Source organism: Papaver somniferum, chromosome 2 (genome assembly GCF_003573695.1).
Source record: "Papaver somniferum cultivar HN1 chromosome 2, ASM357369v1, whole genome shotgun sequence".
Classification (NCBI taxonomy): domain Eukaryota; kingdom Viridiplantae; phylum Streptophyta; class Magnoliopsida; order Ranunculales; family Papaveraceae; genus Papaver; species Papaver somniferum.
In genome coordinates, this window is record NC_039359.1 from 7,100,243 (window position 1) to 7,119,923 (window position 19,681).

General features: G+C 36.9%; 2 protein-coding genes across 7 annotated transcripts; one reads left to right on the plus strand and one right to left on the minus strand.

The window, feature by feature from the left end:
• Nucleotides 1–1,287: 1,287 nt before the first annotated feature.
• LOC113350622 (RNA polymerase II C-terminal domain phosphatase-like 4) lies at nt 1,288–1,680 on the plus strand. The gene has a single exon (XM_026594759.1). The coding sequence runs from the start codon at nt 1,288–1,290 to the stop codon at nt 1,678–1,680; it is 393 nt and encodes a 130-aa protein (XP_026450544.1).
• Nucleotides 1,681–1,912: 232 nt separating this feature from the next.
• Nucleotides 1,913–5,927, minus strand: LOC113346784 (heat shock 70 kDa protein 3-like). 6 transcript variants are annotated; one of them, XM_026590295.1, is made up of 6 exons: nt 5,519–5,927; nt 4,430–5,291; nt 3,579–3,809; nt 3,158–3,301; nt 2,267–2,546; nt 1,913–2,182 (listed from the first exon to the last, which is right to left on the minus strand). In XM_026590295.1, exons 3-5 carry the CDS (start codon nt 3,652–3,654, stop codon nt 2,296–2,298), a joined length of 471 nt encoding a protein of 156 aa, XP_026446080.1. In that variant the 5' UTR covers nt 3,655–3,809; nt 4,430–5,291; nt 5,519–5,927; the 3' UTR covers nt 1,913–2,182; nt 2,267–2,295. The 6 variants fall into 6 exon arrangements, with proteins under 6 accessions (XP_026446080.1, XP_026446079.1, XP_026446077.1 ...); XM_026590294.1 differs by having other exon boundaries at nt 1,913–2,546; nt 3,158–3,293; nt 3,594–3,809; XM_026590292.1 differs by having other exon boundaries at nt 1,913–2,546; nt 3,158–3,293.
• Between the last annotated feature and the right edge of the window lie 13,754 nt (nt 5,928–19,681).

Below are 19,681 nucleotides of genomic sequence, written 5' to 3' on the forward strand. Positions count from 1 at the left end.
ACTTTTAGATTTTTTCATGTTTCGATGATTCATTAACACAAATTATTTCACATCTAACACGACTTTTTTACTACTAATCAACTAAATTAATACTAAGTAGTCAAGAAAAAATTAGCCATTAATTAAAATAGTTGGATAAAGGGTTTCTAGAGATTACTTCTTAATGATCCTTTATGTTTCTTTTAGACATATGCCCCAATTTAACTATTTTTTTTTTTCCGAAGGTTTTTTAGTCAGGTTAAAAAAAGCTTAAGGATTATTTTTTTAACAAAAATATTTAAAAGAAAATAAAAAAAATATAGGAATCAATCTATCACATAACTGTAGTTAGTTATAAATTATTTTGTATACCTCAAAACAGGGTGCATGCACGATAGGGTTTCGAGGCCTAAGCAATTGGCCAGTTTGCCTTATAGCTGAGCCGGCTTTGGACGAGACTTGCAAACTGAATCACCGGCCCATCATTGAAAACAAGGAAACTCTATTTCCTAGTTAAACAGTGATTAGCCAACTAAAGGAAACAGTCTCTAACATAGAAGTTTATTAATCCAAATCCTACTGCGACTGCATTTTGCATTCGTGATCTACAAGCATTCATCTCCTATTTTTTCATTCAATACAGATATCATCAAAGCATACTTTTGCAATCTCTTTCTCTGTCTCTTGAAAACTTTTCTCACAATGTCGACGACTACTGTTATTTCTGATCATATTCAGCAAAAGAGGAAGATGATGATCAACACTCAAGATTGTGGATTCCAAGAAGCACCGAAAGTAAAAAGAGTCAGAATCAGGTTCACACCTTTTCCTAATCAGCCACCATTGATTGATTTCACTACAGATTTGAGTAGTTATAAGAACAAAGAAGAATCAGCAGAGAAACCAGCTGCAATGAAAATTAGGATAAAGTATAATCCACCTGCTGCTGTTCCACCAGTAATAATACCGAAGAATTGAGTTTCAACCAAAAGGCAAACAAGAGGTTAATCCAAAACAGCAGAATGTGTGGTAATACATTCAGAAAAGCTTTTTTTGGAAGGAAGAAACTCTGTTTAGTCTTGGATTTGGATCATACTTTATTACATTCCGTTAGGGTTCAAGATGTATCTGTTGAAGACCAAGAATATCTAAATATGAGAGTTTCATCCACGAAGGATTTGCATGGAAATAGTTTGTACAAGCATATGGGTTGTAGTAGATACACCAAACTCAGGCCACATACCAGGGAATTTCTCAAGGAAGCCAGCAAATATTTTGAACTTTTTATATACACAATGGGCGGCAGAGATGGGGAGATTACTCGATCCTCGGGGGAAGATCTTCAAATCCAGAATCGTTTCAAAAGATGACTCTACGAAAGAAAACAGAAAGAATCTGGATATTTTATCAGGACCCAACGAGTTGAACACAATTATAGTTGATGATACAAAGCGTGTGTGGAAAAAGAATAAAAAGAATTTGATATGGATTGAAAAGTACAACTACTTCACTGAAGGAGGCCATTTTTTGAACAAGGATGGTTCTGACGATGAAGATGGAGCCCTAGAATCAGTCACTGAGATTCTTCAAGTTGTTCACAAGATGTTTTTTGAGTATTATCCCGTCCCATCACCTGATGAGCTTAATGAATATATCAAATCTGTAGATGCAAGACCCCTGCTTCAGGGGTTCTTGAACTAAACAAGTCAGGAAAAGTGCAGCAAATTGTTTAAAGTATTCTTGATGTACTGAACTTGTCAACTTCCATTAAATTGATTATAATGTACCGTATTCTTGTTTGTTAAAATTGATAAAAATCCAATCAGTTTTACCGTATCTTCTTGTTTATTTAATTTTGCAGTTTCTTGTTGGTTATTTCCCTTTTTCAATGTTTTGACATTTGGGTGAAAATGTAAAATCTCTAAGACGAAGATGAAAAAGCTACTTAATTGCATTAACACTTCAAAAACACAATTGAATGAAGGGAATTTTCAACAGCTAGAATAGTTCGTCCGCAAAACCACCTTGTGTAGACCCATTGCCAAAACAATTTGTAGTATTTCAGGACCGTGTGGAGTGTTCGTGCAAAACCTTATACTGAGGAAGGTCATGCCAAGCAAAAGACATGGTGTATGCTGCCATTCTAATAGTTCAATCAACTCCTGTTGCTAATCCTCCTCTAATTGTTCAATCTAACCACAAACTAAACAAAAAGAAAAGAACAATTTACTTGGAAGAAACCAGAGGTCTTGGGTTCTAAGTAATTGGTTAAGGCCAGCAACTATACCAGCATCCTTAGTAGCTTGATGCTGAGATTCATTGAAGTAGAGGGACTGTGATAACAGCATCCGTGACAGTTGAACCAACGTAAGCTTCGGCTGTTTCTCGCATCTTAGTGAGAACCATGGATGAGATTTCCTCAGCTGATAACATTTTAACCTGTCCCATGTAATTGACTTGAATCATTGGTCTCTTGTGTTTTCCAGCAATGACTGTGAAAGGCCATAGCTTCATGTCACTTTGAACAGAGGTATCCTTGAATTTCCTACCAATTAAACGATTCGCATCTACAAAACAGAAAACAGACTCAGAAAATGGTATCTCTAAAACGACAAGCTCATCTCATAATATTATCTAGCAAATAAGAGAGCACTGACAGTGCTAATAGATGAAAATGATAGAGTTACTGGTGAACATTCTAGAGAAATGTGAAGTATAAAGTGTTGGGTATGTAAGCCAGTAGGCAAGTCCAGCTCATTTGCAAAATCTCTTAGATACTAACAGACCACAAAATGAAGATCGGAGTTCATGCGGGTTAGTCAGGAAAATTCTTGATGTGAAATTTCACGGCTAGTCCACAAGGATTAGTCCAGATCTCTAAAATAGCAGCCAAGAGAGTACCTCTATACCCTCCTGAGTCCTGATCATGTCTTTGACAAATCAAGTGGTTTATTTACACAACCACCGTACATGGTGTCCGGATTAATACAAGCCTCAAGGTCAGAACTCAAATGTACTAAACTCTATATATTTATCATACAAAACAAACAAAATCATGAACATCTAGATACAAATTCTGAAGAACTTTAAAATGTAAAAATCGTAGTACAGAATAACAGACATGATGATGACATTTTAGATAATCAATCAAAATTGGAATTCTGAAAAGTAATCTCACCAAAAACAGTGTTGATAGGGTTCATAGCAACTTGATTCAGAGCACCATCTCCGATGAAACGTTGATAAGTAAAAGCAACACAGGAAGGAGTAGTATGATTTCCATTATCATTAGGGATAATCTCAACTCTTTCATTCTGCCAAACTGCAACATATGAATAAGTTGTTCCCAAATCTATTCCAATTGCTAAATAGAACTATGAAACCAGAGAAGAGACCAGAAATGAGCTTAAAATCTAAATGAAATTTGTAAATTCTAGCTAATTTCTGGATCTGGAGAGTGAAATATGAAACTTGTAAACCCTAGAGAGAGACAAACAAAAAAAATAGTGGAGTGGTGCTCTGCATTTGGGAAAGAAAACAAACGGATTCTAAATTGTTTTTAGAGTTTATTGATGTTGTTGTTCGTTTCGTTTGCTTACACAACAATCCATTACTTGGCAGTTTGATCTCCATGGCTGGCAGTTGTAGCTGGGAGGAAAAAAGGATCTTTTCCATTTTGGTAGACACTGAATAACTGAATCGAGTATCTTGTAGCCATCCTCTTGCAGTCAACAATCCCTTTCGAATCGAATATCTCCAGCTCTTTCAAAGACTTCTTTAGGTCACCTTTGCAGTCCTCTTCCATTAGAAAGTTGGCCAAAGTAGTAATCCTGTTAAGAGAAAACATCAATCTATGCCAAAAGTGTATGAAATCAGAACACCAAGAACAGATACTACTGTTGATTCTACTCATTTCCATTTCGTACTTCGCAATAACTACGAACATTTTGCTGGATGGCTTTCTTGCCCTGTGCACTTGAGGAGTGAGGTAGTTACGACGCAAATTAAAACTATTAACAGGACCATCTTATATCTCCAACTTATGCCAATAGAAAAGGGTAAATGTATGATACGATCATTCCTCCTGACATGTTTTGATTCTTATGAAAATAAGGATAAGCTTTCAGATGCTGTGTTATGCAAGTAATAATGCTCTAAGTACCACCAAAGTGAGATACTTTTCTAAGGTAAATCCAAATAATAGACGAATTGCATCATTCATATGGTATGGCTATCAGAGATATTAATAAAACAACCTTATGAATATTGCCACAGATTATGAAAAGAAATCGTTCAATAAATTAAGCAATTGAACATAGACGGTATATTAATGTAAACCAACAAGCTTTCAAATTCTTTCAACATTGTATTGTCGCTACACAGACAGTAATTTGATGCAGTTTTAAGTATAATAGAAATGGAGGAAAAGTATAGAGAGTTCTTAATATACCCGAGTACATCAGGGTAATGGAACAACCCCTTTTCTGATATTTCGTCTTCGGATATCTGCTGTCGATGGAGAGCACAAATAGCTCTCATACAGAGCTCAGGATCCTCTTCAAATGAGGAAAGCATATCAGCCTCAGATTTCCATTTCATTTCTTTGTCTTCATTCCTATTCCTCCTATATTTCATAGCCAGCATGTCCATCAGGCCCCCAAGAGAACCTTCTGAATCAGTAGAAGTATCAGAATCTTCAGATTCGCCAAGACTTTTACCACCATCATCTGAGACCAAGTTGGCGAAAAGCTTCTTACTCATGTCCAATTGATCTTGAGATGATGATCCATGTTGAGATGGTCTCACATCCGAACAGCCCCTACTCTGGATTAGGCTCTCCAAATTGGAAATGCAAGACTGTTAACATCCCATTGTTGAATTTTCATTTTCCATCCTCAGGACTAAGCTCTCCAACTTTGAAATGCCAGACTCTACACATCCTGCCATTGTTGAGTATTTACTTTCCATCCTCAGGAATAGGCTCTCCAAATTAGAAATGCCAGACTCTACACATCCCATTGTTGAAAACATCTTCTCCCAACTTGCAGTGGCATCCGCGGGTTCCCATTCAGTCTCAGCAGTCTTTCTAGTTTCTTCAACCTCGGCTAGTTTACCCTGGAGTTTAGTGCATTCCAAATTCTTCCTCTCAAGCTCCAATAATAATTCAAAACACTTAATCTTATAGTGTTCCAATTCAACCACACCTTCCTTGGCTCTTGTCAGTGATTCTAGTTCTCCGGACCTTTTTGTTCTTTCAACAGTTTTCCTCTTCCTCCAAATATTGGCAGAACCACATTCTATAATTGGATCAGCTGGATCAAAAATTCCCAATTAGTTACAATGGAGTAATTCTTATTGTTCCTACGAAATTTCTTAATTATCATAATCTAAACATGTAAGCAAACGAAACGAACAACAACATCAATAATTTGATGAATTACTAGAATCTAAAAATTTCTCAATTATCATAATCTAATAATTTGTTGAACAAAATGAAGATCGACTGAAAATTGGAGAAATGTGTGCAAGAATTACTCACCTGTATCATCATCACAATTAATTTGTTGAATTCCTCCTGTTTCACCTTTCTCTGTTACCTTCTTTCCCCTTTTCAAAGCCCTAGTTTCACCATTTCCACTTGTCTTCTTCTTTCCATAGTAATGCTTTTCACAGAATTTGGACTTAGGAACACTAGTATCATCAGCAGCACCGTGATTCATCCTGAAATTCTTGCATCTCCATCCGCCACCAGCAGTTTGACAACAACGATGTTCATCTGGAGGCATCTCATCATCCTTCTCCATCTTAGGAACACTATCATCAACATCATCACCAGACTTCTTTTGAGTACTCTCCATTACAACAAGAAGGAGGAGAAAAAGTTAATGATTTTCCCCAAGAAATGGATTTGAAATCAGATCAACAACATTGTTCTAATAAGTGAAGATCTAAAACATTTATGATTTTATGAAGTCTCTCTCTCAAGTACTGGTTGGCAGCCTAGTTAGCGATTCGGGATACGGAGGGGAGTTCGGACGGCATACGTAAGGGAATTATACGGATTCGGAAGGTCGGATTCGGCCAAAAATCTGATCAACGGTTTCTTATTCGGTAGTAGTTCGGAACGGCATACGTCCGTGTATAATTCGTTTTTGAGATATGAGTTCGGCTATGAAAATTCGACATACATCAAATTAATAAAGAATAGATTTTCAAGATTATATTGAAATAAAAGTATGTTCTAAATCAAGTTTTGTGTGTTATATAGATAATACATTAAAAATATACAACAACAAACAACATAGCTCAATGGTTGGAACTTTATTTAGCAACCTATGGCAATGGTCAGATGCAAAATTTTGTTGAGCCAGGTGGATGGCCAAACTGGTTTTTCCACTATGGTAAAGCACTGGGAGTTAGATAACTAAGCGCGCGTCCGAGGGGAAAACGCTGGAGTCTGCGATAAAAGCGCCAGCGTTGGTAAGCCAAGTGCCGGCGTCCGAAGCTTCGACGCGGCGTCCTAACGGTTTTTTTTTTAATTCAAAATTCACTTTTTACCTCTATAAATTACCATCGAATTCAAACAATTCACTCACGCCAAAAATCACTTCTCTTGAGTTTTATCTTCTAAAATCTAATTCTCAATGGCTGAAAAGGCGATCACACTTTTTTGCGATGCAAAACTTGAAGCTGTTGTTTCTAAGTTATGTGGGAGTTTTAAAAAGATTGAAAATTGTAAGAGGGAAGTGCAAGTTTTTGAAGTTGCTCCAAAAAAAATGTTTCCTAAAAGGCAAAGAAGAGCTCCAGTTTTGAAAGTTAACAACAAAAAATTCAAAAACAAAGGTGAAACCTTCAAAGAGCGCGTTGAATGGAAAATACGTCAAATGAAGATAAACAGAAGGCCAAAACTTGTACTTAATTTTTATTGAAGTTTTTATTATTGTCTAATAAGTTTATATCTTGTAAAAGAATTGGCATTAATATCAATGAATGAAAATATTTATATTTTGAAATAGATTTCCACTTCAGATTAAGTGAAATTTATTACAATTTATTAAACTTGCAAATAACATCAAACTACATTTTAATAAACCACAACAAAAACATCAACTACATCAAATCCAGCGACATTCTCTCTGTAAAGTTCATAGCATTCAAAATGTCTAAACTCTCTCCCGCTTTCTTCGGTAAACTTGGTTTGAATGATGGTTTCCAATTCTTCGTTGGATAATCCAGAATTGTTACGATGAACCATCCACAATACTTCTGTATAATGTTTGACTTCATTAGTGATGAATGCAATTCTTAGTTCTAGGCTCTTACTGTTTCTTATGGATTCGTTCAGCGATGCTACAAAATGTCCCAATACTCTTTCCCAGAAATTGTCATTGTTCATTGGTCTCGCCATACGATGTAACCAACATCGAACAAGAGCAACATCTTCTTCCATTGTAAATTCCGACAGCGGCATTCGAGTGCAGTAACGATGTGCTTGAGATGGACCATCTTTTAGAATTCTTAAACACACTTTGTAACGAAAAGGCTTACAGTGAGCTTCCTCCCAATTATCAAAAGCTGTTTGGATCACTTCATCTTCAGTTACACCACTGAACTGTTCTCGATCAATTTCTATTACCAGAGCAAGAAATGGCTGGACTGCAAGCTTAATAGATTGAAAACGAGCACGCAATCGACGAGCATCTCGGTTTCCTGGGTTTCCCGTCAATGAGACGAACATTGAAAAACGTTCTCCCAAAAATAAATGTCGTGAGAAATAACAACACCAGTGATTACCCTATGAAAGAAATATGTTTTGCATAGAGTTATATCCTCTTCTTGAGTAAATTTGGGACCACGATTTCTAACAGACATTTCTGCAAAGGAGGAGAGATGTAGGAAAAAAGAAGAAGAAGAAGTTGTGATTTTGGAGATAGGAGGAATGAAATTTATAGGTTGAGAAAGAAAAGTTTTCCGTTGGAAATGGAAATTTAGCCGTTGGCGTTTAAAGGAAAATCGCCCGCGACTTTCCTTCGAACGCCCGTTCGAATTACCAACGCCTTTTTTTTATTATAAATAGATTACTGGTTTTTATTCTAAACCAAACCAACAGATTTCTTTCTCATCATCCACCATGTTTTCTAAAGGCAAAGCGAAACAAATATTATGTGTCGAAGCAAAAGAGGTTTGCCCATTATGTTTCATGGATAACCACAGTCTTATGCAATGTCCTTGGATGTATTCAAAGTGTCCGCGGGAAGGTTTTTCACGCATCAGAATGGTGATTGAATCACAACCAGAAAAGCTCAGGTATTTGCAATGTCAAGATCCCAATTGTCCATAGGAACCACATATGCTAGATGTTGCTATGAAGATCAAAAAAGAAGAAGAAGAAGAAAAGATTGCAACACTCTGCAAAAACTTCAAACTTAAAGCCAAATTGAACAAGGAGTTATTACACTGCAAGCATTGTGGATATGGAGATCACGAATACAAACACTGTCCACGGAGAATCAGTTCATGTTCAAAGCCCGGTTGCAGGACTTTTATGCATTTGAGGACTTCTTCTAAAGAAGACACATATGGAAGGCATTTTCTGGGAATGTCCCAGGTGTTTTTTGGTGGAGTGGGTTGATTGAAGTTGTAGGACAAATCGATTCACTATGATATTATGTTATTACGATTATCTTCACATTTGCACGTCAGTAATTTAAATTTTTCCTGGATTAAAAATTGCACCATAAATATTAACATCATAAATAAAAACGTATTGCATTGAACAACCACATCATACATGAAAATAAAAGAAATATATTAGATTAAAACAACTACTACACAGGCGTCCTAATTCTCAGTGGGTGGTGGAATTCCTAGAGTAGGGGATCGTATCTGTTGAGCACCCCAAGAATGTTGAAACAAGCATGGAAGTCGAAAGGAAGACCTCTGTGAGATACTGGCCACATCGCTAGAGTTCTGGGTTCCGCTTCATGTTCGGCTTCACCGTTGAGATTATTTTTGTGATTCTCCAATAGTAAAGCCATGAACTCCAATACATGGCTACTAATTGAACTAAAACGATGCGACAATTCGTGAGAATCACACCCATAAATGTTCCTTGTTTCAGCGATGAACATTCTGAAAACTTTCTCCCAGAAAGTCAACGTCGATACGGATACATTACGAAATACAGCATCTTGTGTGTGAAAAACGAAGGCTCTGCAAATAGCTAAAATCCTCTTGTTGAGTGAATCTAACAGAACGAACTTTGGGAGGCATTTTTGTAGATGTCTTGAGAGTGAAGAATGTGTAGAATGTGTGAATTTGGAGTTGAAATGAGGAGTATTTATATAATTCAAAAAATTGTAGTCGTTGGATCACAAGAGTTTTCAGCCGTTCAGGTGGAGCAGTTGGCGTTTTTGGGTCTGACGCTGGCGTTTTTAATAAGCACGCGGGCTCTATACCTGCTAACGCGCGTTCAACATTCACATGCTGGCGTTTTCCTTTCTGACCCCAGCGTTGCTAGACATGACGCCCGACAGACGCGCGCTGGTTCTACCGACTCGATGTTCAAACCAACAAATCTGATGGTTTGAACATCCATTTTCCATGTTTGTTCATTCCATAGTGGGAGCAAAATGAGCAAATTTTGAGTTTGTTCATTCCATAGGAATTTCTCTAAGGGTCATGTGTTCAACTCCCACCACCAACATCTTTTTAATTAGTCATAAAATAGAAGGAAATGTTCTTGGATCCCGACTCAATGACCCAACACAGTTCGAATCGTCGAGTCATGGCGAGTCAGTACCTAGTCACCTGACCAAACTATGCAGACGAATTATACTCTATTCCGAATTATTCGTGAATAATTCGAATTACCCATATAATGCGCGAACCAGGTGCGGGGTTTCAATAATTCGTATGTATGATTCGAATTCGGTTGATTCGGAACGGTTCACGAATAATTCACGAATCTTCGCCGAATTACAAACTAGGGTTGGTAGGTTGTTGCTTTTGACAATTATACCCTTACAAGTATTGAAGAGAGATATTCTAGGGGCTTTTTTGTCATAAATATTTTTGTCATTACTGACTTACTGTAGCCAGCATTACGTTACTGAGATAATGAAAATCTAATGCCATGTAAAGTATCCCTGAAAGTCAAGAGTCTCAAGACTAATTTTCGTCGGGACTTCTGAGATATATAGATTATACCAATTGAGCCTAACAGAAGCTTAAAGTCAACCATGAAGTTAATTTCAGTATTTTGTATACAATCCTGTAATTTATAGCACTGGTCCTTAATGGATTCATCCAGAGAAGGGGTAAGGAATGTAGTTGCGAGAAATCTCACAACTACACCCTTAGTAAAATCTATAAAACAATCTAAGAAATCATCATAAAAATCTCAAGAACTTTTATTAAAATCTTAGAACAAATACAAAGATATGAGAAAACTCTAACTTGGGAAGCAAATAATCTTTCCCTCTCTTAAATTTCTTGTCTAATCTCTCTAAAAAGATCTCTCTCTCTCTTTTACAAAGGCGCTCGGCTCCTTATATAGGAGTTTACATAGTGGAGGACAGCTAATAAAGCCCCTTATTTCGGATCTGGCGTGCATCTCTGTCGCATAGGGATTTACCTCCGCCGCACGGTTTCTGTACTGTTGTATAGATCTTCACATTTTAATCGTGATTAGGTGACGTCATCTGGTTCGTCATCTTGAATATGTTGTATGCGATCGTATTCGCTTAACACTTAAAGAGTTACTTCGCATACTAGATGAGTGTGCGGTATTTTGCACCCACATTTTTCCTCTTCTCTTATTGTTCTTTTGAAGAAGGAGCGATGAGAGAAACTCTAGTTTTCTTTTTGCCTTACCTATTCGGATTTTGGTATTCCTTTTAACTGACAATCCACCGGGATCTCGGCATGATTACCTCCACGTGTTAACTACACCACTCATTTTTTGACACGTCATTTTTGAATCTGACAACCGCCTCTTCGTATCTATCTTATCATTAATGCATCCTTAAAGATCTTGCTCAAGGAGAGGAAACTCCATCCTTTATATACTCCATTATTCACTTCTTCTCCTCTTTTAATCCTTCTCTTTTCTTTTCTGTTCTCTGCAACTTCCTTCTCTTCAACTGTTATTCAATTCCCGTTAAATTTTTGATCATCACACTTTATTTTATAATTTATCTCGCTTGTGATCTTCATTACTCATCAACTTATTCTCATTGTTCATTTTTATTTTGATAATCTTGATTAATCTTTATTATCTTGATTACACTCTTTTCATCACCCATTCCCCTTCTGAAGATGCCGCTCGTACCTGGTTGGAAGAAAACTTGATTTTCCATTTTCTTAACCATCTTTAGTTGGAATGCAACTGGGTTGGAGGATTAAAAAAATTCACGTACCTTATTTCTCTTGCCACCAATTTCAATTTGACACATGTCTTCATAAGAAAACTTGTCCAGAACATCATCAACGTCATACACAATATCTTTGAGCCTTTTTAACAGAAGTTTTACCACTGCAAATTTTCATAGCTGCTTCTCAGCATCAGTTGTTACAGCGGCTATCATCTCCAAATTTCTTTTAAGTTTTTTGATCTCATATTTGTGAGTCTTGTAACCCTAAGCCTTACTGATCCGTTGAGTAAAAACAAAACCCAAATTTTCCATTAACTCGGTTACACCGCTAACAACCAACTCATCCATTAATATGATAACAATAAAGAATGATAATCAGGATTTAGAAATGAAAAAGAAATAATGGAGAAAACTCATGAACGAATGATGGATGTTTTGATGAGTAAATTCAGAAATGAAAAGGAAATGGATGCTTTGAATTTGAAGAACCTCGGATTTGTATTGAGTCTAGAGTTGGATCGGTGCAGCTACGATGTGGTCGGGCCACATACTTGAAGTATGTGGCCCCTCGTTAAATGCTGACACGTCGTATAAAGTAAAGAAAAATTTGGAAAAAAAAGTATTATTACCTACCTGACTGTTTTTCTTTTTTCTTTTTTTAACTTCCTACTTTTTCTGAAAAAGTAGATCACTTAAGGGGATTTGGATGGGGCAGGTTTTTTATTTATATAGGTGTCAAAAAATAAAGAGGGGCTACATACAAAATATATGTGGCCTGACCACATCATAGCTGTGGCGCTCTATTCTTACTTTCAGTCTTTTTATTTTTTAATTCTTAAAATATATGTTGATGTTTGATTTAACGGAAATCTAATTTTATGAGTTTTGGTACATTGTGTTAGAGCATTGCTCGGTCGAACTCGCAAGTGTTGCTATCTCAAGCTTGTTGTCAAGTTTAGTTGCCAAAACTATAAGTCTTGATTTCTAGTCTATTTATAGCTAAGTCTCGGGTTAGGATAGAAAGTGTAGTTGAGCATTAGACTTCACGACGTTCATCGATTGAAGACGAAGAACTACTAAGGGGAGCTTGTGGAACTTCATCAACAAAAGGTATGTGGATACTTGAACTCATCTATCACTCAAAAGTCTATCTACTCTATCTCCTATTTGAGACAAAATTCGTATAGCTATATATAATTCAAATATAGACATTTGATATTTCGAGCTGAATTTAACCCGCTTACATATTTCTCGAAATATGTGTTGGTAAGCTTTCACTTTAACCGAGTTCATCTTATATTCTTGAAGAAATTCAAAAGATGATGATCATGTGAAAATCACCTTGTAACATCTTACATGATTTGTGTGAGACGTACAATCATTTGACGTGGACTCGAAATGTTTCGTATTGATCATTCGATCACTTGAAAATTGCTTTGAAGCTAATAGTTTGTGTGAGACAGCTATTGTCGTCTTCTAAGAATGTTTCAATGGTTGAAATGGGAGTTTAGAACAAATAACCAAGATTGGATATAGCACAATATGCGTACTTGTATGCTAATTGTTGCAAGTTATTCCAAGTTCGGGAACCATAGTATGCATACCCGTATGCGTACTGTTTGGTTAATGAAAGTCCGGGAATTTAGTATGCATACCGGTATGCATACTGGAGTGAGCTTCAACTTCCGGAAATTCAACTGAGTTTGGAAGGTATGCATACCCGTTCGCATACTGGCGAACCCAAACTTAGTACGGACACTTAGGTACGCATACACGTATGCATATTTGAGTAGGTTATGTTCTAAAATCGGTTATTTCATGAACCAATACATTTATATAATAAGGAATGCAATATTTTGCAAGCCGTGGCTATAATGTTCATGAATTGATTCGAGTGAATCAAAATAGAATTTTCTTCAATTGTGTCTTGTATACTTGTATGAGAATATAAACTTTAAACAACTCTAGAACCAGTTTCATTTGAGTCATTTGAACTAGCTATGGTTAAGATGAACAAGGTTGATATGGAAGTGTCCATATAGCTAACTTCGGTTAACTATTGTTGAGCCAACAAAGGTGTACACGTTTAGTTACGATTACTCATATTTAAATGAAGTCAATTTTCATTTGTGTACTAAGCTAAGTTTGATCTAACGGTTGAAAGATATTATCTTGAGTCTAATCAGGTTTTCATCTGACGGTGAATATTGAATGCTTTGTTACCAAGGTAACATTGATTACAAACCCTGATTTGAAGACTATATAAGGGATAATTCTAGCAACTGGGAAACCCAATCCCCACACCTCCCGTGTTATACTAATTGCGACTAGAGTCGATTCTACTTTAACCTTAGGATTTTCCAAAATCCAGTAGGTTAACGACTTAAAGTTTTCATCGGGATTGTGAAGCCATACCCAACTATTTTCTATGTAGTTGCGTATTCTGAACTTGTTGTTTTCTATCGTATTGAGTAATATCTTCTCTAAGATTTGCTCGAGATTTAATCTCTTATAGGAAACATAAAAAGTAGTCACAAACATATTCGTCTCATCGTTTGTGATTCCACAATATCATACGATTAAGATTATTGTGAGGTGATTGATATTACTAGGTTGTTCCTCGAGAATATAAGTCTGGTGTATTAATTGGTTCCGGTTCACCTTGATTTATCAAAAGACGAAACAAAACTCATAAATATATCCGTGGGAGACAGATATATCTATTCAATAGACTTTTCTGTATGAGACAAATTGGTTTATCACTTCTACTTTGGGTCGTAGCAACTCTTGTGTGAGATCAGCTAAGGGAATCAAGTGTACATAATCCGGCGTGGTTCTAGAGGTGTAAGGAACGCGACTGTACCTTAATCAGTGTGATATTGGTTAGGGCTCAACTACATTCCAGTTCGAAGTTAACTTGGAGTAGGCTAGTGTCTGTAGCGGCTTAATAAAGTGTGGTGTTCAAATCTGGCCAGGTCCCGGGGTTTTTCTCCATTTGCGGTTTCCTCGTTAACAAAACTTCTGGTGTCTGTGTTATTTCTTTTTCGCATTATATTTTCTATATGATTGAATTATCATAGGTTGTGCGTAAGTTAAATCAATTATGAATCCAACCTTTGGTTGTCGAGTAAATTGATTGACACTTGGATATTGGTTTTTGATACCGTCCAAGTTATTTCTTCTATTCAATCGGGCTCGCAAATTCCTATTTGTTTGATTGCGGATTGAATTAAGAAATTGAGATATAACTCTTGGATATACTTTTCTTAAGATTGAGTATGACTGTCTAGTTGCTTTCCTTAAAAGTATATAGAAGTTAGTCCATACAGATTGCTAAGCGAAATATTGGGCGTGGTTGTTAGACCCCCACTTTTTCACATTGTGTGTTTTCAGTAGCGAACCAGCGGTGGTCTTTTGGGAGCAGTGGCGTATTTGATTTCTCAAACTCATCAAAACAGTGGTGTTTTCATAATCATTTATCATGAATATGTCCGAGTCTACAACAAGTTATAGTACGTTGTTGACATTGGTCTTATTAGCCTTAATCTCTTTGTGTTTGTCCCATAACTCAGTGGTGACTACTTCCATTCAATATCACATAAAGATTATGGCCTGGGGGATTCTCCATGGGGTGGTGGTGTACGGAAACATGCGGTGTGACAACACCCCATGTGAATATAAAGTAGTGTGGCGGTTACAACAGTTGGAAAGATGGTGGGCGCAACATAAAGGGATTTCCAGAAACTTTCCTGATTTATCTCGCACTATCCCATCGTCTTTATATGAGATATTGGAGTACTAAATAATCGTGTGGCCTATGGATGGCTTATTTATGGCGATAAAATAGAAAATGGTGTAGTGTCATATAATGGAGCTGGCATGGCTTTAAAAGGTAACATATGAGGCCATGAGGGCCATGAATATTGCGCATTCCGTTATGGCCGCTGGGGCGCGCAGGCCGTGATGGCCGTGAATATCGCACAAGCCATGAAGGCCGCAGGGGCGCGCAGGCCGTGATGGTTGCAGGGGCGTGCAGGCCATGATGGCCGTGAATATCGCGCGTGGTCTTCCCATGGCCTTGGCCATTGTTTCCAAGGCGGTAATAGCGCAGGGGAGCATGTCGTGGCCTTGGCCATAGCTACCAAGCTCGATAATAGTGCGCGGGACCCTGCCATGGCCTTGGACATAGCTTCCAAGGCCTAGAATAGCGCACGGGACCACACCAGGGCCTTGGCTATAGCTGCCAAGGCCGGGAATCACTTTTGGGATCGTGCCATGGACTTGGACACATTTCCAAGGCTGATAATGGTGCGTGGGACCACGCCATGGCCTTGGACAAAGGTGCCACGACCAATAATAGCGCGCGTGACCTTGTCGTGGCCTTGGCCATAGCTACCATGGCCGAGATTCACACGTGATTTAGGCTATGACCTTGGTTGTAGATACCAAGGCCGGGAATGATCCGCAACTTATGTTATAGCGTGGTAGTGGGTATGCCACATGACATACTTCGCTAAGTTATGATTGGTTATGCTATGGATTTGACCAACTGCTTCGGGACGATTCCAACTAGGCCATTAATCCATTCTTGTCTTAGTTGAAGCGTTATGATCTATAACAGCTGTATTATGGCCATGACTATGTCTAGCCAAGATGTTATAGGGTATGCAGTATATGCTATGGGCTTGGCTATGCTTAGCCAATAAGCCGTAAATATTATGTCATCGATCATGATTTGATCATCATATGGCTACGATCTAGGGTTTGAGTCTGTGGCAATATGCCAAACCTAGATTTGAAGTTTAATGTCATTTCTGTACAAGTTTGAGTACGACAGTGTCGCTATAATATGTTCAAGGAACCCTTCCATGGGAGTTTGCGACTTGAGAGGATACTGATATGACTATGTACTAAATATGATACCCTCATTAGCATGTTAATTCAAGAACGACGTCAAATCTTATTCTGAATATAAATTATGCCATTCATGCAACATAAAAGGTGTATGTATTGGCGCGCATGAAATAACAAGGTCTTTGCTGGGGAAATCCCTGAAATTTGGCATGCATACACATATTTTAAAATAGCTACAGGACTACCAGGTCCGTTAGTTATATGATTTATTGATTCTCTTGTGGAATACAAACTTATTTATTACAAATATCCTAATCCTGATGCCGGGTCAAGGATTTTGATTATGTTTCCGCAAATAGGGAAAGGCCAATTTACCATGATCATCCTTGTCAAAAACTCACCATCAACAACTGGAAAAAAGTGCAAGAGGATTTTTATACACAAAAGTATATAATTAACTACACTAGGAGTTATGATAGAAATACTAGCTTTTATCACTCATATGTGAACAGAAAAAAAGAATTTTAATCATATTAGTGCTCTGCAAATGAATGATGTTAGTTGGTCTGAGGATAGAAACACTCTTGAAGACCTATTAACATCTCATTTCAAATCTATAAGCACCGCCACGAATCCTTATCAGGATAATTCTATTCTTCATTGCATGGATTCTTGCATAACACCGGAGGACAATGACAAACTATTGAGTCATGTTACTTTGAAAGAAGTGAAATACACCATTAAGCAAATGACCCCTTGGACTTCCCTGGTCTGGATGGATTCCATACGATTTTCTATAAACAACATCTTGAAATTGTAGAAACTGATGTATGGAATACCGTAAAGTGTTTCTTTGATTCTAGACATTTTCTTAAGGAAACGAATCATACCTATCTATCTCTTATTCCCAAGGTCAAAAATACGGCTACTCCAGCAGATTTTAGGTCAATTTCTCTATGCAACACTAGTTATATTCTAAAATCCTAGTTTATAAAATGAAACCATTGCTCTGCAAATTGATTAGTCCATATCAATCTGCATATGTTCCAAATAGAAATATTTAGAACAATGTAATTATAGCGCATGAAGTGGTACATTTTATGAAAAAGGAAAATGATAGAACTGGTATTATGGGATTAAAGCTCGACATGTCAAAAGCATTTGACAGAGTCGAGTGGACCTTTCTCAATTCTTTGACCATTGGTGTGATCTTATCCATAAATGTAACATTACTACCACAATCTCTGTGATACTCAATGGTTCTCCTTGTCAATGTTTTAAACCTACTAGAAGTTTTCGAAAAGGATATCCACTGTGAATCCCTTTTCTAGATATATTTTGCATACTGAAGCAAACCACCTAATCCATGGAATTAAGGTAACTAGAGATGCTCCTAGCATTAATCATCTCTTGTTTGCCGACGACGGTCTTATTTTTACTAATTCATCCCATACCGAGGCTAGTGATCTCATGTCTTTGATTAAGGACTTTAGTATGATTTCGAGACAAATGATAAACTTTCAAAAGTCGGCTTGTTTTTTTCAGTAAAAATATGCACCCTGATCATTGTGTGTCTCTAATAAGAGCACTTAATGTCAGGAAAGTGAATCTCAATGAGAAATACTTAGGTATTCCACTCTCCAATGGCATATATAAAGTTGAGGCTTGTGTTCCTCTTGTGGATCAGTTTGACAAAAGATTATATAAATGGAAATGAATCCACCTTAATCAAGCTGGAAGATCCATCTTAGTTAACCACGTTCTTAATTCTACTCCAACTTATACAATGAACTCTTTTCTACATCCTGATACCACCATCCAAAAAATGGAGAGGTCTCAAAGAGACTTATGGTAGGGTAAGGGTTCTAACAAAGGCATTTATCTAAGAGACTGAAGTAGAGTATACACTCATAGGTCAGAGGGAGGTATGGGTTTTCGTAACCTTAAATACATGAATATTACTCTTCTAACCAAAACCTCTTGGAATCTCATTCATTCTTCTAATGAGCTTTGGGAAATTATAAATACTTTAGTAACTTCCTTCCCCTTCACTATAAAAAAAACTAGTAACCCATCTTGGGTGTGTACCAACATTTGCACTGGTCTAGATGTAATTAAAAAACACTCTATTTGGGAAGTTAGAAAATCGATGCATTTAATGATACTTGGATTCGTAATGCATTTTCACCATTATGCATCTCTCATCCTAATCACAATTATTTTGTAGCTCGGTTTATTTATCAAAACACACATAGTTGGAATGCAAGTCTGATAGAGTTTTTTTCACTAATGATAATTGCCATAAAATTATGAGGACTAGAATACCCTTAACAGGTCAGGATAGACTAATATGGCATATACTAGAAATGATTCTCTTACTGTCAAGTCTGTGTATAGGGGTATCACTCGTAACCTTAATGATGCTGCTTCCGTTAGTAATCTTACTCCTCTTTATAAAGAATTTTGGAGCTCTCCATTTTTGCATAAGGTCCAGATCTTCATATGGAAATGCTTTGAAGATATTATTCCATCTAAATGTTGGCTTGCATACTATCGTCCTAACCAGAATACTTATTGTAGCATACATAATGACGCCCAACATGAATCAATTGAGCATATCATTCTTCATTGTTGTTTTTCTAGGTCTGTTTGGGCATCATTTACTTATGGAAACTTAGTTCTACCTGATTCAGGGCAATCATATCGATATATGTCTAGATTAGGAAATGGTTATCTGGTTACTATAGTTCAGAGCAAATCTGTTACATTTTTTACAACTGCTTGGTTCATTTGGAAAGAGAGATGGTGTAATGTCTTTCAAGAAAAATAGGTGAGTATCATTGTATTAAGATTTTCCTGTAGACTAGCAAATGAAACTCTGGGTGCTTTGTCAACTCAAGATTCTAATAGCCAACAACAACATGTTGTCCGGACTGATAAGATGTCTGATGTTTTGAAAGTTATTCATGAGTATTCAATGGTAGTACATGTTGATGCTTCATTTGATTCAACACCTCTGGTACTGGCATAATCTCAACAGATACAGAGGCCAACTACAAGGGATGCAAAACCATCTCAGGTCTAGAAAGTGATGTAGAGGAAGCTGAAAGCATGGCAGTTTCGGAGGCTGTCAAATGGCTCAAGATGTTAAACTATTATAGGATTTCCATAAAAGAAGATGCCAATAATGTTATCTCGTACTTAAATAAAAGTTCTAACCAGATTAGTTAGTCTAGTTCCTCTATTTTAGATGATTGCTTATTTTTAATGAACTTTTTTTTTTCCTACAACTTTGTTTATGTTAGTAGAAAGCTTAATGGCTTGGTAGATAAAACAACCACATATAGTAGAAAGAATGTTGTAAAAGGTGAATGGGTAGCCAACCTCCTTATTCCACTTCTAAACTCTACACGTTTATTCTTCTTATTATTATATATCTTTCTAGGAAAAGAAAATATCATCAATTTCTTATA

Coding starts and splice junctions, on each gene's coding strand:
- LOC113350622 (XM_026594759.1), top strand. CDS start 1,288: ATGGGGAGATTACTCGATCCTCGGGGGAAGATCTTCAAATCCAGAATC.
- LOC113346784 (XM_026590294.1), bottom strand. CDS start 5,837: ATGGAGAGTACTCAAAAGAAGTCTGGTGATGATGTTGATGATAGTGTT. Junction 5,292..5,518: donor TAATTGTGATGATGATACAG/GTGAGTAATTCT, acceptor TTTTTGATCCAG/CTGATCCAATTATAGAATGT.